This window comes from Simochromis diagramma, unplaced genomic scaffold (genome assembly GCF_900408965.1).
Source record: "Simochromis diagramma unplaced genomic scaffold, fSimDia1.1 OVJJ01000387.1, whole genome shotgun sequence".
In the NCBI taxonomy this organism is placed as follows: Eukaryota; Metazoa; Chordata; class Actinopteri; order Cichliformes; family Cichlidae; genus Simochromis; species Simochromis diagramma.
In genome coordinates this window covers 2,885,709-2,909,096 of record NW_024387152.1, presented here as the reverse complement: position 1 = coordinate 2,909,096, position 23,388 = coordinate 2,885,709, and the positions used below count along the sequence as shown (strand labels likewise).

The 23,388-nt window shown below is 39.2% G+C and overlaps 3 protein-coding genes across 11 annotated transcripts in view; 2 read left to right on the top strand and 1 right to left on the bottom strand.

Moving 5' to 3' along the window:
* Nucleotides 1-1,524: 1,524 nt before the first annotated feature.
* Nucleotides 1,525-7,959, bottom strand: idh3g (isocitrate dehydrogenase (NAD(+)) 3 non-catalytic subunit gamma). 2 transcript variants are annotated; one of them, XM_040047283.1, is made up of 13 exons: nucleotides 7,831-7,959; nucleotides 7,552-7,599; nucleotides 7,303-7,314; nucleotides 6,439-6,536; nucleotides 6,223-6,338; nucleotides 6,029-6,089; nucleotides 5,794-5,926; nucleotides 4,122-4,255; nucleotides 3,909-4,011; nucleotides 3,675-3,821; nucleotides 3,484-3,578; nucleotides 3,311-3,371; nucleotides 1,525-2,825 (listed from the first exon to the last, which is right to left on the bottom strand). In XM_040047283.1, exons 1-13 carry the CDS (start codon nucleotides 7,909-7,911, stop codon nucleotides 2,724-2,726), a joined length of 1,191 nt encoding a protein of 396 aa, XP_039903217.1. In that variant the 5' UTR covers nucleotides 7,912-7,959; the 3' UTR covers nucleotides 1,525-2,723. The 2 variants fall into 2 exon arrangements, with proteins under 2 accessions (XP_039903217.1, XP_039903218.1); XM_040047284.1 differs by lacking the exon at nucleotides 7,303-7,314.
* Nucleotides 7,960-8,107: 148 nt separating this feature from the next.
* fam3a (FAM3 metabolism regulating signaling molecule A) lies at nucleotides 8,108-14,180 on the top strand. The gene is made up of 10 exons (XM_040047285.1): nucleotides 8,108-8,397; nucleotides 8,839-8,870; nucleotides 8,954-9,061; nucleotides 9,389-9,412; nucleotides 9,510-9,633; nucleotides 9,925-9,983; nucleotides 10,088-10,138; nucleotides 10,254-10,338; nucleotides 10,939-11,065; nucleotides 12,216-14,180. The coding sequence occupies exons 2-10, from the start codon at nucleotides 8,858-8,860 to the stop codon at nucleotides 12,312-12,314; spliced, it is 690 nt and encodes a 229-aa protein (XP_039903219.1). The 5' UTR covers nucleotides 8,108-8,397; nucleotides 8,839-8,857; the 3' UTR covers nucleotides 12,315-14,180.
* A 2,014-nt stretch (nucleotides 14,181-16,194) lies between these two features.
* si:dkey-151g10.3 (serine/threonine-protein kinase WNK3) overlaps nucleotides 16,195-23,388 on the top strand; it is a 42,182-nt gene continuing 34,988 nt past the window's right edge. For 5 of the 8 annotated variants that reach the window (XM_040047275.1, XM_040047278.1, XM_040047279.1 and 2 more), the window contains exon 1: nucleotides 16,195-16,781. The gene's annotated coding sequence lies outside the window, so the exon portion shown is untranslated. Of the gene's footprint in view, nucleotides 16,782-18,413; nucleotides 19,475-23,388 lie in introns of those variants that run through there. The other 3 variants (XM_040047281.1, XM_040047280.1, XM_040047274.1) reach the window with 2 other exon arrangements.

Below are 23,388 nucleotides of genomic sequence, written 5' to 3'. Positions count from 1 at the left end.
ATTTCATTTGAATGTTCTCACTGAAACTATTTTGAGATCTGTAGATTATTTCTAACCAAGGACAATGTTTCAGCACAGAAAAGATTGTGTTGAATTTTCCAAAGGCGATTATTGTAAATTAAATTCCACGCACCTCAGACACTGATCACCATAAATCTGGGCATTAAAAAGTAACCATTTTGATGGCAAGATGATACTTTATGTAATATGGTTGCACCAGCCTTTTACGTGCAGCGTTTGCAGCAAAAAAAACCTACAGTGTAGATTTTATACAGAGTTCCTACAAGGTCTGAATAGTAGCCCATAAAGGTCAAATGTCTGGTGGTTTATTTCAACATCTCTCTCACCCCTCACAACACCAGATCATTTGCTTAATGGCTTTGGCTCCAGTGGAGGCGCAGAGAGGAGCAGCTCAGGAGAGGTAATAAGACGGACAGTGTCTAGTATATCGACAGTGATGAGGAGTGACGGGAGATGTAGTGAGGTAAAAAGCCTGTTCCCCTGAGAGGAACAAGACCATTCAAAAAAACAAAAAAACAAAACAAAAAACTAGTTCAAGGTAGGAAACCTCGCACAAAAAGTACAACATTTAAGAGTGAATCCAAGTAAAACGGAGCGCATGTAAAAGTCTGTCCATCAGTTGTGTCCGTGGAACAGACAAAAATAAAGACGAAGCAAGAGATTTAAAGAGCCAACTGGCAGCAGTTAAACTACATGCAGCACATTTCACACACTACACATCTTGATTCCCTGTGACAAGTAAATCTAAAAAAGGATGTGCCTCATCACAAAGGATTTTTCTCCTCAGTATGCAAATGTGCACACAGGGAGAACAGCTTGTAAGTTTCCCACAGAACTGCACAGATGATAAATTGTCTACTATCACTACACTGGGATGTGCGCCTATGACTGGAGGCCTTGCTGACGATAGTGAGCTAAACCACGATTGTTTGTATTCTGTAAGCAGCAGGCCGGTGCTGTGCTAGATCTGCTGCCTCACAGGACCGGACAGTGTATCTCAAAGCTGTGTGAGCAGAGAATTTTAAATAACTGGATGAATCAGTGGCAAAGGGTTTGGTTCGACCACATGAAACTATAATAAATTACTTGGTTTCTAACATTTTCAGGCAGTGTAAAGCCAAAATCCTTCACATTTTTCTAAGAAACACGTGGTCTAAGCCCAAGAACCTGCTTCCTAGAAATTACATAAAAAAAGCACAAGAATTATCTTAATATTCCCATTTTTATCCAACAATCTTCCTGCCAGAGATTTTTGCATCCATGATTCCCCTACTGTGTTTACGCAATGCAGACAAAGAGCACACTGTGTGTTCTGCATATTGTCAAGACAGTGTATGTAATGGAGCACACATCCAAGCAGCTGTGAGTTTTTTGAGTGGCAGCTATAGAAAGTTGTGTTGCCACCTAGTGGCAACATGTAAAACAGCAACCTACCATCTAATTTTGAAGGTTAAGAAGTTGATGGAGCATGAAATTGTAAAACAAACAGAAAGATCAGCGAGCTTTTCTTACTTACTAATCTTTATCCCCAGCAAGAGGCCAGAACACAAAGCTTCAGAAGCACAGAGTCAAAGTAACAATGAGGCTTCCTCTTGAGCACATATCTGTACACTCAGTTGTCCATTTATGAGACACAGCTACTCAAAACAAATCCCGGTTATTAGAACAATCAGTATGACTTGTCAGCATAAAGCAGTACAGTTCTACAGACTCACAAATTAAAGCCTGAGAAATTATCATTAAGGCATATTAAACATTTCCAGAACAGGTTCAACAAAAGAGAACTGTTAAAGAAACTATTTCAGTGGACAACCTTAATTTCAGCTAGGTGTATCTAACAATCTGGCAGCTTGCTCTCTCTGCATTTATATCCAATTAGTTTCTGGAGTGCATGTCAGCCACGTGCATCCTAATCCTTCGTAGTACTCAAAATACGTCTCAAATATGCTGAGAATTCAAACCTCTCTTCAAAAGAAAGATGTTAAGACATATAATTTCTTTATTGATTACATCTTATGCTCACACACATACAAACAAAATGAAACCATTCTTTTCATATCAGGCGTTATGAGCATTTTCTTGGATAGACCCAAAAACAACAGTATAATATTGTGATATCATCCCTAGACCAAAAAAAGCCATTATGGCACAAGCAGTAAAGTTCAGGTTTGACAGCAGTCACGCTCCTCTATAGTGTATCACCTCTTCAAAGTACAGTTGCTGTGATAAGAACATAAACGATGTAACAGGACATAATGTGCACTTTACATTTATATTAAGCATTAATGACATTTTGGTTATTTAAAGTCTGTGATGTAATCACACAGTGAAAAATAAATAATGGCTGCTGCAGAAGGTATAGTGGAAGATGCGTGCCTATACTTGTATATTTAAATATCTAAAGTAGGCCCTTTCATGTTTCATACGAATCTCTAAGGAGATTCATATTCAGCTGAATAAGCTCCAGCAGTAAAACCGATGCTTGCAGGAGTGATAATGGAATTTTATCAAAACCCACCTTTTTAAACAGGTCATGTGAAACCTTGAAGTGAGAAAGCAGGCTCATTTGTATTGTGAACAGGTAAGTAAGCTGTGTGAAACGAGATGCTATGGAAACACGGACATCCTCTCTCAGAAGGTACACCTGTTTAAACTCAAACCACCTGATAAGAGCGTGGGTGCGTGAACCTTCCCGGTCATTCTTACAACTCTGCCGTGAACTGTCCTTTACTCTGGATGACCCTCATGACGGACTGCACCACCTCTGATGTGGTTCCTTGACCCCCGAGATCTGCTGTGTGCAACTGCAAATAAAGAGAAAAAAAAAAATCATAAATAAGCTACAACAAACAAAAGAACAGGGTGCTAACAGATATGGTCCAAAATCCGTATTAAATTATTTAAGACCTTAACGTATGCTATGAAATCGTAGCACTGTGGACTGCATCTCATGCCGCATACTGTATTTGGATAGACGCTTTGTATTTTCTTTGTGCGTGCAAAGTGTAATCAGTTTCCCACAGTAACTAGTCAGATGCTGCACATGATCGGCAGATCAGGTTTTGGAATTTACTCAAGAAACAATCAGATCCCATAGAGTGTAGAGGTGCACAAGAGCTTTGTGAAAGGAAAAGGGACACAATGCTGCTTTGTGTGAATGTATTGTGATGCCTTCTAGGAAGCATGCCAGAATTGTCACTGCGGCCTTAAATCCTATGTCACGCAACAATGGCCTGTGAGCTTCATGGCAGCGCGATAGGTGAGGAACCCATCAGTGAGGAAGGCTCACCCTGGTTTCGTTCATTGTGGTGAGGACTGCATTCCGGATCAGATTTGCATAATCATTAAGGCTGGAGACACAAAGAAGAAAAACATTATTTAAATATAATACAGTCACACCAATACACACACACACACACACAGAAAACCAATGAAGAAGAATTTTTATCCGGGAAAGCTTACTTAAGGTGGTCCAGCATCAGGCAGCTAGCTAGCAGCATGGCAGTTGGGTTTGCAATGTTTTTTTCTGCAATACTTTTTCCTGTGTTTCTTGTGGCCTGAAACACCAGACAGACATGACTCATACATTTTCAATCCTTCAAAATTCTGAGAGAACTGTGTCCTACAAACCTATTCAAGCCTCCAACACTCACCGTTTCAAAGACAGCATAGTCACGACCATAATTGGCCCCAGGCACGAGGCCAGGTCCTCCCACCAGCCCTGCGCACACGTTGCTCACCACGTTCCCGTACAGATTGGGCATGACCATCACATCAAACTGCTGTGGTTTGGACACGAGCTAAACGACACAAATGGAGTTAAGTAAAACAAATAAAATCAGAAGAAGAACATTCCCTGGATTCCCTAAAATGTCATCATCTGTTACCTGCATTGTGGTATTGTCCACAATCATGCTGTCGAATGTGATGTCTGGATAACCCGAGGCCACTTCTCTGCAGCACTGCAGGAACAAGCCATCACCGAGCTTCCTGTTGAAACAGAAATGCCACACTCAGCATATCCAGGACTAAGAAACTCACCGTAGTAAACAAAAGGCCAGACGTGTTTGACAGGATACGTTTCCCAAAAGGTAACTTACATGATGTTAGCTTTGTGTACAGCAGTGACCCTGCGGCGACCTCTCTCCCTGGCCAGTTTGAAGGCATAATCAGCAATCCTGATGGAATTGTTCCTGGTGATAATCTTTAGACTCTCCACTACCCCGGATACACTCTGGAAGTAGGACAAGAAGACAACAACAAATGAAATACAGTGACATGAGTTTAAACTGTACTAGAAAGATCAATAAGACTGTAGTGGGAATAAAGTGTCGTCTGTAAGACTACGCGTAATACTACATAAAGTAAAACTTCTGTCTACAAGGTAACACTAAACATTCAAAAATGATTAAGTGCAACAAACACAGAACAAAATTAGCAGTAAATAAAAAATAATCATTTTAATTAGTACTAAGTGGTTAACAATGTAACAATATGTTTCTATACAAATTGTAAAACAGCAGCTATAACTGTATTGTGTAAGCAAACATGGCTCAACAACTACAGTTACTGTGCTCAGAAGTTTATATACATTCATCATAGAGAATAAATGTAACGGAATGATTTCTTTGAACTGTTCTGTTTTCCCAGGGTGGAATGATTGTATAGCATCCATCTTTAATGACTTACAAAAATAAGAATTGGGTGCACAGGTTTTTATTTAGTTTCTCTGATTTACATACGGCCAGAACATAAATATGGGCACAAATATAAACATACACTTACTTAAATCTTTTAATAAGTGGTGCTGAATCTTCTTCAGTGTCTTTTAACTCGACAAGGTCAAGGAGTATCAACTTCTTTTTAGTCATTATGATTGACTACTGGTTCTTTCTCTTTACCAGTGCAAAAATGATTTGTCTGAGAGCACTCATTGGACTGATCAGTACTCTGAAAAAAACTCACTGAAGATCTAAGAATGAAAACTGTAAATTTACACAAGGTGTGAAGATCTCTCTGAAGAATTTTAAACAACAGCAGATTCCAGGATCCTCAGTTACAAGTTATTCAGAGATGTCATCACTTCCACCAAGATCTGGAGGAAGACCCAAACCGTCACCCACAGGTGAGAGGAAACTGTTCAGGTACAACCACCAAGGCTCAAGCTTAACATGAACCTGAAACAGACAAATAACTAAGGGACAAATAAACAAATAATGGACTATGTTAGAGCCTGAATGTATACCTTTGACCATGTGTGCATTAGAGAAACTGAAATAAATTTGGACTTGTGCACCCAATTCCTTCTTTTTAAGTCATTAAAGATGTATGCTGTATAATCATTCCACCTTGGAAAAAAAAAAAAAAACACTTCGAAAGCCCAAAATGACAACATTCACAGTGTAAACCTCTGAGCACAGTGGTAGCTTCATGCACAGCAGGTACACATCCCGGCACACCAATGCACATTTTAGTCTGCTGTAGATTTGGATCTAATGCAGCATTTTCATGTTTCTTTGCAGCCCAGAAGTCTTATGTAGTTTCAGATAATCGTATTTTATCTGTTGCATTCTGAAGTCAATATTGTCTATATTAAATTCTATCATATGACCAAAAGATTTTGCACAGTTATTTTGATTTGGAAAATGAATGATGCATAGATGGCACCCAATTCCCTTTTCTAAAAAAGAGACAGATAAGAAGTGTTTAAGGGACCATAAACATGTTTTTCAGCAGACAGTAGTATTGATTGTTTTTCCTCTTGCGTCTGACCTCATGCTCCAGACTGCTGTACTCTCCCTCTGTGTTCTCCCTGATGATCACGATGTCAATGTTCTTGTGGCGAGTCTGGACCCCGGGGAGGGACTGACAGTGCATCACATTGGCGTACAGGTCCAAGCTCGTGCTGGTAGTCCACACGAAAGACCAAATTACGTAAGAAATGAGAGCTATTTCACACAAAAAAATGACCCTAATCTAGGAAACTAAAGATTTCATCTAAACTTACCGCAGCACATTATTTCTGGATTTGACAGACGCTGGCAGGGTATGTTTGGTTTCTATGTTACCTATTAAAGAGGTAAGCAGTTTCACAGTTACTTTAGTTCAACTGTCTTATTAAAAATTATACTCTGCTTACAGCTATGTTCTGTTTTTCATGCTTTCATACTTTGATCGAAAAAAAAGAAGCTGTTTGCTTACCCTTCAGGGCAACTCCATTTCGCCGGATGGCAGTGATGGCATTATTCATGTCATCATCGGTCTCCAAAGCGGAGTTGACATTCACCATCTCAAAGTCAACTGGCACACAGGTGAACCTGCAGCACAATGTTCACAAACCACACAATGGATTCAATTCTTATGCGACTGTAGATGACATGTAATCACTAAACAGGACTGAGATTCAATCTAACCAACCTGAAAACTTCTCTGACATGATTGAGAAGCTCTGGACCGATCCCATCACCAGGTATGAGGGTCACAGTGTGCCTGCCTCCATACTTTGCTGGAGGGGGCTAGAAGATTGTTAAATGCCAAAGGATCAACTTCAATAAATAGAGAAAATTGAAGGTTTGGCACCTTTTAAAGACAGATCATCCACTACAGTAAACATATGTTATGAAAAAAAAAGTTTACCTTTCTAAGTCTACAAATAATCTCATGAAAATAAGGTATACAGTGAATTTGATAGTTTTTGGTATCTGGTGTCTGCTTATGTCCACATTACCAATGACATAATAACAAATAGATATGGTGTAGTAATGTTCACTGTGGTGGGTTGACAATATCATGCAATACTTTAATACACAGAAGCAGTAGGAATTCTGAAGTCAAAAGAAAAGAATAATAGTAGTAGTAGTATTAATAGCAGTAGGAATTGCTGAAAATGCTGACAATGGACACAGCTTACAAATCACTGGCCAAAAATCAACCAGCACATGTCCAGAGCACCAAGTAAGTATGTTTGAGAGATTATTGTCAGGCAGTTAATAGTGTTTTTAGGTTTGACAAATATTTAAATAGATTTGATGATGTCATTACTGTGTTTATTATTGTGAATCAAGATTGTTAGAAATTCCAGTTGAAATTGATGGTAACAAAATTTCCATGCATCCATGCAACATGATGTTTAAAAACTGTTATATTATTTTGATAATGCTAGTGTTTTTATTCTCATCACACATCTTTTTTCCTATATCATAACCCCGTTATAGAAAATATTCTCGTTTAAGACATGATGCAGTGAATTGCAGTGAACCGTGTCACGAGTCAGCTACTTACAATGTTTTCTCCCTGTTGTTGAAGGTGAACAGAGGAAAGCAGAAGGACAAGAGTCAGTTTGATGTTTAGAAGAACGGGTTTGGTCCAAATAGTGGCAAACAGAGTAGTGTCATAACCTTCACCCCACAACAAAGTGGAAAAACACATATACACACACACAATTCCCAAGTTACACTGAAAAAGACAACTTCCAATGCAAAACAGCCCGGAAACTGATAACAATCCCATGTACCGATCTGACTCACTCACAGTAAGCGAGGTCTTATTCCGGTGTCTGATCAAAGTTGTTCCAAATACCTGGAAAATACAAAGTGCAAATGATTTAGAGCATGTTTGTAAATGGATCCCGTGCACGGGTGCCGTAAAACCTGTGACCAACCCACAGATGTGGAAAAGCCCGCTAGCTTTGCTAATCAAATGATGTTAACAGCATGACCTTGTGTTAAAAAAAATTATAACGGAGTTTAAATTAGAGCCACGCAACACCATTCACAAGCGAAAGAGCAAGGGCTGCGTGTCTTGTCTTACTTTAGCAGTGTTTCCAAGGCGTCCAACCCAGAAAGGATTCATTATTTTGGACGCGGAGAGTACGGCACTGTGGGCAGCCATCTTGATTTTGCAGCGCTGGTCGCGTGTTTAAGAGGAGCAGATGTGCCGATGTGACAGAAAGACTGTTCCTTTTTTAATTTATTTTATTATTTCTTAAGCGTGATATATATTGTAAGAATTTGAGTAAAAAAAAAAACAAACACTAAAAATAATTTTTATAATCTTTTTTTTTTGGTCACGTGAGCCACTTCACGCAGACTCTGTACTGACGGGTTGAGGTCCGTAGAAAAGGCTCGGGGTGGGCTGTAGGTTATATCCGGAAGACAAATGGGTTAAATTAAACCAGGTCTTTTTCCATGTTCGTCGAAAGAGGATACCAACTTCAGCCTGTCTTCTTACTGAAAGCGTATTTATGTCAGGGACGACTCAATGAGGAAACAGCGCAAGAAATAGCAAAAAGTCCAGGGTGACAAGAGCAACAGCTCCTCGTTACTGTTCGTTACAGCCGGGCAAAGGCGGCAAAACAAGGCATCCTCGCTTGTAAAGGTAAACAAGTGAACTTTTCCGGTTCTAATTCTAGTAGAAATGTAATTGACAACATCGCTAAGGGTTCATTCTTCAGTGTCTCGTCTCTGAGATTGTTTGGGTTCATTTTATAACCTTTAAACGTCATCTCTGCAGAGCCATTTTGCAGGGCCACTGTAAAAAAATTAATAAATAAAAGCATAAAGCTAGGAAGAGAAACGTCACACAGGAAAAATACCCTTTTAAATAATTTAAAATAATTACATTTTTTATTCATGACTGTGTTTCTTTCAGATTTTATCATCTTTTAAAACTAAAGGTAGACTACAGGCAAAGACTATAATATTTGGTATAACTAGAAGCTGGGAAATGGTATTTTAAATAAGAACGTTTTACTAAAAAGTCTCCTGTCTTGTTAAACTACTTAAGCCACTCTAATGTCAATGCTTTTCTTCTCCCCAGGTCTATGAAAGAGTGAAGCATGAGATTAACAGGTGGGTTGATATTTTCAATGGGGATTTATTGATAAACCCATATGTTTCTGGCCTGAGCTGATGTGTCCTGATTATGGTGACAGGCCCCCTGCGAGCTGTGGCTGTGGTGCTGCTGGTGGGTTTCACCTGGCTGCTGGCAAACACCTTATTTGGAGGGGAGAGTGCGTCCTCTGTGCTGCATTTCTTCAGCGGTAAGCGGAATCAAGCGGAAACCAGTTAACTGACAAGCAAATAAAATTTACCAAACATGGAAGAAAATATGACTTTACACGTTGGATTGTTAGGTCTGTTTTATGTGAGTTAAATCTTTTGTGTTTGTATTGCTAACTGGTCAAAACAAGCAGTTGTTAAACTGCAATCAGTTTTTAATGTGTCTGCCATCTTAGTGACGAAGCTACAGACAAGTTATGTGTGTTGGTTTAAAGTTGATGCATGTTTGATGGCTGGATTTTCTGAATATAACATTGGTAAGTTTAACCACAAAATCAGTTGTTTTTTGTTTGTTTGCTTTTTTTCAGGTACGAATGAAGAAGCAACACCAGGTAAGCAAACTGTACAGCATAACCTTACTCATTAATTAATACTTTCACAAAGTTGCATTCTTATCTTCCTTCTTATGATCAACATGTTTTTTAACAGAACCCCACCCACGAAAATATAAATGTGGACTTTCAGCCCCTTGTCCTCCAAAACATCTGGCTTTCCGTCTGGTGTCTGGTGCTGCCAACGTCATTGGCCCTAAAATCTGCCTAGAGGACAAGATGTGAGATTCAGTGTTAATTATTTCTGGTTCTTCATCTATGTCTTTGTCTCTCCTTAGTCCCTCCTTTTCCCCCTTTTTTTTGTTTTGTTTTGTTTTCACACTGTTCTGTTTTTTTCCTCTGTGCTGTCATAACCAGGCCTTCAAGCCTGTCTGGGGAGCTGAATGCAAGTATTGTTTCTTTCTGCTGGTCCCTCTCACCGTTTTGCCTGTTGTCTTGGCCCATATAAGTGTTACATAGTGTGAATAAGAGTTTAAATAGCTATGTATAAGCCTTGTGGTTTTGTCTAACAGGTTAGTGAGCAGTGTGAAGAACAATGTTGGCAGGGGACTAAACATAGCCTTGGTGAATGGTAAGACTGTCATTCTTCACGTTTTAGCAGACTATATTGTTTTTGTTTTTTAGCTCCTTTTTATGGTGCTGTTTTAACATTTTACTGATGTATCTTTGCTCCAGGGGTGACTGGCGAGCTTTTGGAGACGAAAACCTTTGATATGTGGGCAGGAGGTAATAAAAACCAGACATTAATGTTTAATATGCGTCTCATATCCTGTAGTCCATACACTTTGGCAGTAACAACCCATAAACTGCACTTCAGATCTCATTTGATGCTCATTTTCAGATGTTTCTGACCTGTTGAAGTTTCTCCGGCCTCTTCATGAGGGAACGCTTGTGTTTGTGGCCTCTTTTGATGATGCAGCTACAAAGTAAGGATTTGTGTTGTGCTCCCAGTTCCTCCCCTTTCACATTAGCCAATTTTAATAGAAACCTGGGAATAGTTCATATTATGAAGTATTGTGTTATAAATATTTAGTAGAGTAAAACAAAGAGGATTTTGCCTCATGTGCTGTCACATTTTCATGTATTTAATTTCTGCTATAAAATAAATTTGAATGCATTTATCTGGGAAGCCTAACAAGTTAAACAGTCACTGAGCAGTGCAAGGAAGAATGTATGATAATGTGACAGTGAATGGCAGGCTTGACACAAAAGTCTTTCACCTTTAAGATTTATCGGGGGTGCTACATCTGAACACCGACTTCATGATTCGATTTAAATTAGATTTACAAAGTGTAGAACTGAATTAAATTAGACTGATTCAATTAATTCTTGATGTCTTGGATGATGGTTATTAAAGTGTTGATGATGAGAATTTATTGCAGAGACCACAATATCTTCCTTATTAAGCAAATGGTGTTTGTAACTTTGGTTTCCTTGAAATAAAATTGTGCAGAGAGCATGTTTAAAAAAACCTCTAAACTTGTTTGTTGTCTTTGGTTTTTTGTTTGTATTTTTCACTATGTCAGGCTGAATGAAGAGTCTCGACGGCTTTTTGAGGAGCTCGGGAGCACAGCTGTGAAGGATTTGGCCTTTAGAGACAGCTGGGTGTTTGTTGGAGCCAAGGGTATTGAGAATAAGAGTCCCTTTGAGCAGGTTTGTTCCTTTTACTATTGGTGCTGATCGAGGGCTGAAGGTGGAGTCGGTGTGCTGTCTTTGATGTGACGCCAATGTTCAGTAGAAAATATTCTTCCTGTGCGAATAGATCACAGTGCAACTGTCACAACAGTATTACAAAACAGCATTATCTATAACCACCGGACACTTTATTAGGTACACCTTGTTAGTACTGTTGGCTTCAGAACTGCTTTAATTCTCAAAGATTCAGCTGGAAACAGTCCTCTGAGATTATGGTCCATATTGATGTGATAACATCACACAGTTGCTACAGATTTGTAGGCTGCACATCCATGATGTATGTTTTTCCATTCAACCACATCCCAAAGGTGCTCTGTTGGATTGAGAGCTGTGACTGTGAGACTAAGACTGCAGAGGCTCTGTTTGCACTAAAGGCCGGCACACGACCACATTCTGAACTGTTGATACAAAGCAGGATGGATTCATGTTTTCATGTTGTTTACGCCAAATTCTGGCCCTACGATCTGAATGTTGCAGCAGAAATCGAGACTTATCAGACCAGGAAAATTCAACTTTTTTAAATTCAACTTTTTTAATTTAAAATTCAACTTTTATAGATCCTCTTCTGTAAACCTGCATTTTAACAAGTCATAATTTAAGTTAATGCTGCATTTCTACAAACTCGAAGCAGTGTGTCAGTTCTTCTCTGGCGTCGAGCTGCTGAGGAAAATCCCAGCAGTTTCTGAAATACTCGCAACAGCCTGTCTGGCACCAACAACCATGCCACGTTCAATGTCACTTAAGGCATCTTTCTTTGGGTTTCAGAAGTTTAAACATTAACCTGCTTTAAAAAAAAAAGATTAACCTGCTGAAGTTTAAAGTTCAACAGGTCGTGTTGGCCATGGTAGCAAATCTGTACCTACATGCTTGGTGTTGCTGCCATGTGATTGGCTAATAAGATATTTGCATTTTTCATTTGATTTAGGGGGTTTTTTTTGCATCTGGACTACCACATGATAATGCAGATTTTTTTTATGTTTTTTGGGGTTTTTTTTTTTAAATGGCTGTTCAGCACTCTGTGTACAATTATTCAGCAGCTACTGTGCTATAGGAACCTGATCCCAGTCTGTTTTGCTGACATCATTTATGTTTGTCTTTGCCCCCTTAGCGTATGAAAAACAGTAAAAGCAGCAACAAATATGAAGGCTGGCCCGAGTCACTGGAGATGGATGGCTGTATTCCTCTGCGGCCACCACTGGAAAGTTAACTCTGCCTGGTACCCCTCATATGCATTGCAACAGAACCTGGAGGAACTGTCAGAAGGTCCAGGAACTGCTTAATGAGTGACAAAATTCAACCTCTGGACCACAAATAACTTTTTTATTTGTCCTCTCATGGCAGAGGCATGAGCTCAGTGCAAAGATCGTCTTGACTTGATATATTTAAAGTTGCTGAAACCTGCTGTAGAGGATTTCTGATTTAAGCTTTGTGAGCCACTTTTGAGCTGAAGTAATGCTTTGGAATCAAGTAAGATTATGTTAGGCTGTGGGAAACTTCAAAGTCCAACTCAGTGTTTCCATTATGAAAATTACTGCACCTGAGAAGAAAAAAAAGATATGGAAAAGTTAGTAGATCGAGGCAGCCCTATACTCTCACTATGCAAATGTATAGAGCTTTTGGACTTACGCAATTCCTCTGCTTCCGCTCTCACATGAAACGGTCTGTCAGTGTACACAGCTTTGATGAGAGGATGAAGACTAATTATCTTGTTGGTTATAAAAACCAATGGACAAGTATGGATTATAGAAAGAGCTATCAGGTGAACTCAGTTGTCCTCCAAGTTTTATGTCCACATATATAAGGCTAAACTTGTGGTTTCCTTTAAGTTTCTATAAATGTATTTTTTTCTGTTACAATAACAAAATCAATTGATAATAATAATGTTGACTGATAATGAATGTTCTGCTAGGGTTATGAGTGTGATGGCAGATGGAGAAAAGAGAGAGTGAGCAGAGATAAAATGCACAGGCTTTAGGGCTGGGTAAATGCACACACTCACACACTCACACACACACACACGCAATGTGTATGATACTTATCAGGGAAAAGAACGTGCTGCCAGCTAGGCTGCAAACTTGCCAATGACTTAATTCATAGTGCCCTCTGTACATATATTCTTATATTTCTTTTCCAGTAAGGCACCGCTTTTTTGACATTTACGGTGTGATTTATTCTCTTCAGTCATCACCCAGGTATACTTTCCCTGAGCGCTGGAAAAAAATCTTACAGGAAACACTGCAAGTGTCAGATAACCAAAGTGTAACAGTGATGAGTGGATGAATACAGCTAGAGTAGGTCTTCCAAAGCCATTGTTGGAAATAGGTACATTTCTCTCTCTTCAGGACTGCCTATAGGTTTGTTTTGTTTTTTGTACTTGAGCAACAGCATAGATAAGTGTTTAATACTATGATGTAGAAAAAAATAAACATCTTAGTTAGTGGTTTCATGCTGGAAACCCTAATTCAGAGTAGTAAGAAAAACTGGGTCTGTGGACGTATTTTATATTTCATACTTTAATATGTTTTTGTTGTGTAATGTCAAATTCATTAGTAATAGTGCTTAGCTGCCATTGTTTCCGTAGAACTTGATGTACACTAGTTGTTGCTCATCACAAGTTTACAGTTTTGTTTTTTCGTCTGTTTTTTTCTTTTTAAAATTAGTCTTTGTCATTGTCCTTTAATAAAACTATTTATTTTTAAATACTTAAACAGAAAGCAAACTATTTGTGTGGGTTCATCACAACACTGCCAGTGGTTCTGAAGTTGTCCCAGGCCTGCAGGCATCTTTACACTCTTTGCTTTGCTTAAAGATTATTGGTATGGTTATTGATTGTTTTGTTTTTTTTCTTTCTTTTTATGTTGAACGGATTAATTTTGCTTCTTGAAAGTCTAATATATATATATAAAGTGTAAAGACCTAGTTCTTCTCTATCGCTCTGTATGGTTAAGTCTGTTTCAGTCGCCTTTCTGAATTAGGTTGTGCTACCAAAGTGTAATTTTTTTTCTACAAAAGATTACAGTCTGTGCTTTTATTGTGACGACAATGATGATGAATAAAGTATGTTCTAATATCAGTGTGGGGTTTTTTTTGTTTTGTTTTTTTTTGTTTTTCCCCGTGGGCCCTAATATTGAGTCATCTGCCATGCTTGGAGAAATTCACCAGAGGGCGACAAAAGGCAAAGTCTCACTGGGGTTACTCAGTTCATCCTGCTCAAGGCATTTGCTTCACTAAGCATACGCTCTGCTGGGGATAAAAGCTTCGGACTGAATGCACCGTTTCTGCTTTGACAGGGAGTTCAGTGACAGCAAAGAATAGCGATGGTCGTTGAATCTGTACACTGTAACGTAGTAATGTCAAACACGATCAATTTCATTGTTTCATTGAAATGTGTTATGAGGCATTCAGGTCGTGGGAGAAAAATCGTGAATTCGCAATATGCGTTATTTGACGTTCAAAGGCACAAACTGGGGTTGAAAACCTGAGGTAGAAGAGCAAATCTGCACCCCAAATGCCTGACTTCTATCTTTTAGAATTAGATTGGGAATTGTTTTCACTGTCACAAAAGTAGAACTAAATTTAGTGCTGGATAGAGACCGGAAAGACTTTTTGCTCTCGTGGAAATCTTGTCATTAGCGTCATACCTTGCAAGAAAAACAGTATAACATGGATGTATATGCATGCATGTGTCCATATGCAGTTAAACGAGTAGTATAAACTAATTTTTATATTCCAGTATTGCATTAAAATAAATGTTGAGGTACTTGAGCGTTTCTCTTTAATAGTAAGTATTTATATTAAAAGCTACTTTGCGCTTGTACTAAGGTGTGTGTGTGGTGGATGTGCAATATCGTACTTTTTATCTGATAGTTAGAAGTTTCTATTTTAATTTATATGGATAATGTGGTGAATTGTTACAGAACAGAGAATGAAAGCTATAGTTAAAATCAGCTTCACCTTAACCAACTAATTGCAATGAAAGCATGCATAATGTGATGCAGGCGTGTCAAAAGACTCCAATCCGACCCCAATAAAAACGTTGGAAAACACGAGAAAGGCATAAATTATGGACTTTTAACTGTATTTTCATATAAGTTTTACAGAATTATCTTTACTGATAAAGGCCAAGCGTTTGCTCATTCTTGCTACACCAAATTCATAAAGCAATACATTATTTTTTACGACAGAGATAGAAATAGAAATTTATAGAACTATCTGGGGTTTCGGGGGGTGGGGGGCTTGACACTGTTAGTTCATACGGTTAAGGCCAACGAGTAGTGCTGACACTTTTTTCTTTTCTTTTGTTTTTTTTAACTATAGCAGCATTTATATATCATAAAGAAAAAAAAACGGTCATGTTCTGTTGAAACTGTGCTGCTTTTTCTTATATAAAGACATCCTAATGATTCAAAGTGGGATGTATGTACGAGGTAACGTGAGTTAGTCATTCCTGATCTAATGTATCAAATGAAAGTATAACATGCACATGATTTATTTAGAGTTTTCAGCTTTTTAACTTTTTATTATTTTACCTCTATTCATGCTTTTGCTTTTAAACTTCAGATTTTTAATTCAGAAATTTCTTGTAGTTCTACTGAATACTTCTTCCACGAAAAGCTAACATACTTCACACCGTGTACATTATAACATACCATAATAGACCCATTTCTGTAATATACTTACATATCTATATTATTGCTAATATATATTGTAATATATCTATATCACGGCTAAAGCACTTCTGGATGGATGCAAACTGCATTTCGTTGCCCTGTACCTGTGCATGTGCAATGACAATAAAGTTGAATTCTATTCTATTCTATTCAAACACACATATAAACATAGTGTTTGAATTAATTATTATTTTTTACAATAGTATATAGATTTATGCAGCCGTGTCTCTGTCAGTCACACATAATGTTTCAATTGCCTTTGCAAGACCGCTGAAAACCCTGCTTCCTCCCCTGAAACAGATTTTTTACGACGAGCATTTGAATGCATCACCATATCCACACGATAAACTGCGGACATAAACACGCGGCGTATCGCCCTCTAGTGGCGTAGTAAGCTAACTGTCGGTTTGTGTTCGTCCTCTGGCTGATGATGAGCCCTGTGGCAAGTGAGAACTGGCAGGCGGCGCGCGCTCAGTACACGCGAGAAACTGCAGAAGGCCGTTGGACTCGTACGTTGTAAATTATGTACATAAGTTGCTGATATTTTCCGGATACACATGAATGGCGTGTTGGTCAACTTTGAGCCGACAAACCGAGCAGCGAGTGAGAAAATCTGTAGACCAACGGCAAGCATCGTCTAAACTGGATACACGTATCCCAAGTGCTCCGCGCCCGTGTCTCACACAGACCGAGGATCGACGACTCCGGTGGGGATTTTCAACCTGACAACACCGCGAGAAGCCTGTAAAATGTAAAGAGGAAAAAAAAACGACAGCAACAAACGAACCCAGCGGATTTTTTATTTTTGTTTTGCCGAAGCTTTTTTATTATACATTTTTTGAGCGTGTGTAAAATATTTTTGTAGGCAGAAAGTCCAGTGTAAATCTCCTGTAAATAACACCAAGGTTTGTAGATAGATAGCCGACTATATCCAGTTTTCTGTGAGTTTGCTAGCTATTCAGTCTAAATAACGCTGGACCGACGAGCTGCGATGTTGCATTTGGGTGAGTGATGTTTGTTGTTATTTTCATTTACAGTGCAGATAGTAATTTGCGTGATTACTGGACTGTGGTGCCCCGGTGAGGTGCTGTTGTTATTTTGTCCGTCTGTTTGGGCATTAAGAGATCGCTCAGGAGGTGTTTATCATCCCGACACATAATAGTCCATTTTAATTCACGCGGTGTTAAAACACTTAAGTGCAGACCTGCGGGCCCTCACACACCAACAGTGAGCCCATCATTCGAGTGATTTGAAATGTGCTCAGGGCAAGTCCTGGAGGTTTGATGATTTATTTATTTATTTTTTGTGATGGTGTCAGCCGTCTCAGTCACTATGCTCTCGCCCTGTATCGTGATTGTACTCTATGTTATGCGTGGCGTTTCCAAAGTCAGCTGAGCTATCTGCTAGCCAATAGCTGTACATCATGGTGCATGCACATCCAGGCATCACTGTGTTGGTACCATGTATTTATATACCTATGAATAACATACACGAACCAGTGAGTACTGCGTGACCGGCCACATCATGGGGGCTTTAAGCAATTTGCCAATTAATGTTAAAAAATGAAAATCACCCCTGCTGTCTCCCATCAGCAGCAAAAGGTATTGATATAATATTTATAAATGTATGCATTCCCTTAACTTCACCATTGATCTATAGCAAAACAGCGGTTTTATCCAGCTGAGAGCAGTAGTGGTGCATTCAAAACATTAGAGAGGGCACTTGCTTCTTTACAAAAAAAGAAAAAGGCTGACAGGTGCTAAACTCCTGAAATCAACACTATGCTGAGCTCAGAGTACTCCAGCATCCATGAAAGTTCAGTGACTGGGGGAATGGGAAGGCTCATAGGAACTCCAGGAGTGGTAAGCCAATTTAGTGACATGTAATCCTGTTTCAACTTTGGCTGATTAAGGAGCCTTTCCCGCACCTGGACCATAGGAATCTCTCAGAACTGGACAGCTCTGCTCGCAAAGGGGAATGAAAGAGAACAAAAAAAAAAAAAGCAGGGTTAGATAACATATTCCCTCTCTCAGTGAACAGTACTCCGTGTGTGCTACCTACACTCTACTCTCCCATGCTTGACCTGGATTGGACAAAAGTCCTTGTTGTGTTTTCAGCCTTGCGTTTCCCTAATGGGAGGAGAACAAATAATTGTGTGTTTGATCCTGGTAACCAGGATTCGATATTTTTCATTGGGCTTCAGAGAAGAAAGCAACATGTGCGGAAGCACTTGTGTAGTCGAGGTGGAGAAATAATCACTTTAGTCTCAACTTTTTTTTGTTTTGTATTGAAATTTAAAAAGTATTTATACCCGTTAAACACAGACACATCTGCCTTTATATTTTATCTGTGGCCAACAGCTGAGACCTGTGTTGTTCTAAATAGCTTCCGCTTGACATTGGGCCCATTCAAAATTTGGCCAGCAGCTCTCAGACCTTGTGTTACCTCTAGCCTGTCTCCCCATCTCACTCGGCCTCCATCTCCTCTTTAACCTCCTAAGACCCGAACTCTTCCACGGCATGCATTTTTAATTAATAAATTAAAAATGCAAAAAAAAAATTAATAAATGAGAGCCACATATGAGGATATTCGTTTAAAATTTTGATAGAACAGTAGCAGTATAACGTCCTCGTAAGAGGATATCAGGCCCTTGTAGAGCAACATTGAGTATTTTGGCCTAAATAACCCAAAATGTGATGTCCACATATGTGGACGCCAGGTCCTAGGAGGTTAAATCTCTGTGGGACGAATTTGCAGTCGTGATAATTTGGACAGATTCAAGTTGTTGTATTGGTTATGTGTGGAAAAGTTAGTGTCGCAGACGGGAAGTGGTTTTATGCGGTTAGGTTTTGATCTGCACACGAGACACTTAAATGCAGCCAGATTTTTTCTTGCCAATTGGATCTTCTAAAGATTTCTACTAATCCCTGACTCCCTGGTACACTGTAACCGTGCTCATTCAGTCAAGAAAATCAACAAAGGGATAGTATGCAAAGTTCTGCCTCTGACTAGACTAGACACATGCAAACGACCTGATAATACACTTTGCTATAATAACTTCATGCCTAAACTGCATCTGAAACTACCAGTTTAGCCTTGGAAGTTTGATTACAAGGCATTCGTTTTGTTATTTTAAATGAAGAACGAGTTGATGGAAAAACTTTTTGCCCCGTGGTAATTGTGTCTCTGTAGTAATGCGTTATTATCATTTCCATTACAGAGCAGCTAGCGCAATCTCCCATTTATTTGCTTAATTAACTTTTTTTGATCTACATTATGCAAATGAAAAATAAAAAATAGCGGAAGAATTCACAGTTTCTAAATCCAGTGGTAATATTTCACATGGCCTCTTCTGTCTTATTTTAACCGTGTGAGATAACCGCTCACATGAGACCAAGAAGAGCGAGTCCTAAGAGTCGAGACGTTGTCACGACGGGACATTTGGTGTTTATTGCTTTAATAATGACGGGATCAATGATGAATGGAGAACTGAGCTCTGTTTATTTAAATATTTTTTAAGAATTTATTTCTGATTTTAGGCGTGCACTTAAAGTACATTTATATGTTTATGGTCCTTTACCCTGCTCTCCCTCAGCCTTCTGCACCGAGTCGGGCAGTGACACAGAACATGCCACTGGAAACTATTCCTGCGCTAATATAATCACCTCATGTTTTCAGCCTTTTCTAAACACTAAAGGTATGTCTCCACTCCTCTCCGTGCACAACTGTAGCTGCTTTTGTTGGTGCAGAAATTTAGCTATAGTCACTGCTTTCATTCACACAAACATTGGCACATATTTTATCAGGCCGCCCCCACCTTTTGTCTGTGCCAGCCCACTGCCCTCCCTTTTCGCTCTCTTGTTCTCTTTCACACACACATTTTTCCCACCCCTTCTGCCCCCACCCCACCCCCACTCAACTCACTCCTTCCCTCTGCCTCTGCTGACCGCCCGCTCCCACCAACTACAATCCCTTGCTGTACCCCTCGCCACTTTATAGTCGCTCTTTTTTTTTTTCTTTTTTCATCTGTATGTCCCCCTCAATTGCAAAAACATAGCCGTCTGCGCTTACACGCACACACGCACACAGTCCCCTGGCTCTTCCTTTGTATGCCTGCTTAATTTTTCAGCGGCTTTTTGTTTTGAGGGATTATTCTGCTTCCCTGTGAAGTGATTTATGGAAGTTGTGCAACCGGATTGCAGCATATTTGTTGTGTTTAAAGATATATGTTTGTCTAGGACTTGTGCTTTTTTCTTTAATGAGCGTAAACACAAGTTGCACAGAGCACATTTTTCCTGTGCTTCACACGTTTAAGCATAGAGGTAAAAGTTATAAGTGAAAACAAACAGAGGCTTCAGTGGGTATTGAGAATAGAACAGAAGTCACATCACTGAAGCAAAGTTGTCACATTGATTTTTGGTGCACATTTCAATAATGATTAGGCAGCTGCAGGTGTTCTCCCATGCAGGAGCCTCACCGTAGCCTGCAGGGCAGGTGGATTGCTGCACGTCAGTTGTTTAGTTCTCATGTACTTCGGCGCTGATAGAAAACTGAACAGACAACGACTCTGACACGGGAACTTGATGCTCGCTACGCACCAGAGTCATTTTGCTGCCAAAGCAAGATGTCATAGTTTTAGCTGCAGCGTTGGTTTTATTATCTTCAACTTTAGTTTACCACGCTTGCCCACACGGGCAGTTGCTTGGTCATTTGGCTGGTGTCAGGAAATTCCTTTCGGCATTCTTTCATTGAAAGGGGACATGCAGTTTGGGTGCTAGTGACAGTTTGCTTTCGATGTGTGTCTGTGTGTGTGGTTTTTGTCTGTGTATAAACGATACAAAGAGTGCTGAAGGGACAGAGGGATAAAGTTTGTTCTAACCTGCCGTCTGATATCTGTATCGTGAGTCTATGTGGGTGTGTTTGGAAGGGAGACTGATCGGGTGTGAGAGACAGTGATGGTTGAATGTGTTTGATGTGCTGTGATAACTCTGTCCGGTATGTGGCTTTCATGGGAACTCCTTGCCCTGGGGACATGGGCAAATAAGCTCTTGCTTAAAGGGCAACTTCCCTCTCTTTATCGGCTGTTGTTTTTCCCCCTTTATGCTCCCTACATCCTGTTAGCCTTTACCTTTTTAGACTCACTGTACACTACAGTATGTCCTCTGTGGGTTACCCAAACATACCCAGTTTTCTGTAGTTTTTTTAATCACTGTGCAGCAAGTCTTCGATTAGATGCATGCTTTGAGATAGTCTATCTAGTCTATCTAGTGATAGTCCGGTACAGGGTGCAGCACTTAAATGAGTAGACGACTGAAAATGAAACAGGGTTATGATAATTGAATCAGTTCATACTTACTAGACTCAGCTTTTTAAAGCATGAGGATTTTCTGCTCTTTTTCTTCTGTGTTTATCATTTTAAATGTGGATACAAAATAATAGGACCTCAATTTTGAATTGTAAACACATACTGTTAGCTCCATTAGTTCTTGAAACAGTGACACAGCTGTGCTTCTGTACACCAGATCAGTCAAGAAGTAATTGAAGTGCATACTTTCAGCTTTTTTTTCAAGGGGATTAAGAAAAATATTGCATTAACTGCTTAGGAATTACAGCTGTTTATATATAGGCCGAAAAAAGAAATGAAAAACTAAGTAAGATAATGTTAGATATAACAATTGTTTTTAATACTTGGATGAAAATCCAAGTCTGATACTTCTATCAGCATTTACATTATCAATAAACACTAGTGACCAGTTCCACTTGCAACCATACATCTCCATGCCACAACATTGCCTCTGCCATGTTTGCAAATAATGTGCTTTAGCTCATGAGCTGTTTTCTTTCTTCCTCCATACCTTTCACTCCCTTTCATTCTGGTAGAAGCTCATCTTGGTTTCATCTGTCTGTGAAACTGCTTACTTTTTCAGTTTCTCCATTATTTTTTTGTGTCGTTTTTTGCACGTTATAATGGCTGTAATTAGTAAATTACTGAGCTCCTAAACAGTAAATAAATACTTTTGCAAAACCACGTAATTTAAAGTAGTCTACACTTCTGTCACATACTGTAGCAAAATTATCAAAAACAGTCTCTCTGTCCAGAAACTTATGGACCTAACTGTGTAGGGTGCCTAGTCTTGCTAAAGGGTAAGGATAAGCAAACTAGCAGCTGTCCCCACATTCTTTTCTCCCCTGTTAACATTAAGAAGTACACTCTTGACTATTTGTCAGATTCTTCTAAACATAGCTACAGGCTGAGAGCCTCTCACCAGAAGCGTTACCTGCAGCTAGTGAATCAGAGGGAAGTGCAGGGGAGATGCTGCTGCAAACATTAGTTAATCTTCTATCAACTTAATTGAGGACTATTTGATTCAAACACTGTTGATGTTTTTCTTTTAAAAAAAAGTTAAAAGTAATAATAACAAACACATTTCTTAGTAATGTCAAGTAATTAATTTTTAGAAAATACAGAAAAGGGTAATATTACAAAGCCCTTTCTGAAAAAGCTGTAAAGTTTAAATGTAAGGGACGTCTTGCAACTAATTATGTTAATTAGATCAGTGACATGATTGGAGTATAAAAAAAAGAAGTTTACCAATCTACAAAAATAAAAATAATAATACTAAAAATCACATCTGAAAATTGTGGAACAATTTCTGAATAATGTTCCTCAATGTAAAATTTTGAATATTTTGTCATTATCTCATCATCTATAGTAGCGGTCCCCAACCTTTTTTGCGCCCACGGACCGGTTTATGCCCAACAATATTTTCACGGACCGGCCTTTAAGGTGTCGCGGATAAATACAACAAAATAAAACTAGTACCGGTACCGAAAAAAAGAAGATTTATTCATAACACACGTGAAAAGACCCAGGAAAACCGAGTAAACGATAAAAACGATAACAAAATAACGCTGAAAACCGATAAAAACCCTGAAAACCACACATTTCACACCTGAGCCTCAACTCTCGCGGCCCGGTACCAAACGACTCACGGACCGGTACCGGTCCGAGGCCCGGGGGTTGGGGACCGCTGATCTATAGTACATAATATCACCAACAGATCTGTAGAAATCTGTGCTCAAGGAACAAGGCCAAAAAGTCAATGTTTCATGCTCATGATCTTCAAGAAGATCATGAGCATGTTTTAAATGCATTCTGTTATGGAAACCACTCAATTGGCTCAGAAACACTGCCAGAAATGGTACATGAATACTGTGCCATCCATAAATGTGGGTTAAATCTGTGCCATGCAAAGAAGACCCAGGACTGTTAGAATCCTATATCAGACAAGAATGGTACAAAATTGCTCTCCTCTAAGTCCAGCCTCCTCAGTTCAGAGATGTTTACAGACTGTTGTTGGTCTTGTCCCAACTCTTTTGAGATGTGTTGTTACCATCAAATTCAAAATTATATGTTTTCCGTGTTTTGCTACAAATAGAATATGGATTTACGGCATTGCAGTCTATGTACACTTTACATAACGTCCCAACTGGAATTTGGGTTGTAGAATAGCCTCATATTTATTATTAACAACTGGCTAGTAGCTGCTGGACTTTGGAAAGAGAAAAAAGAACCCTCACTTGAGTGGTGCTGCTGATCGATCCATTTTC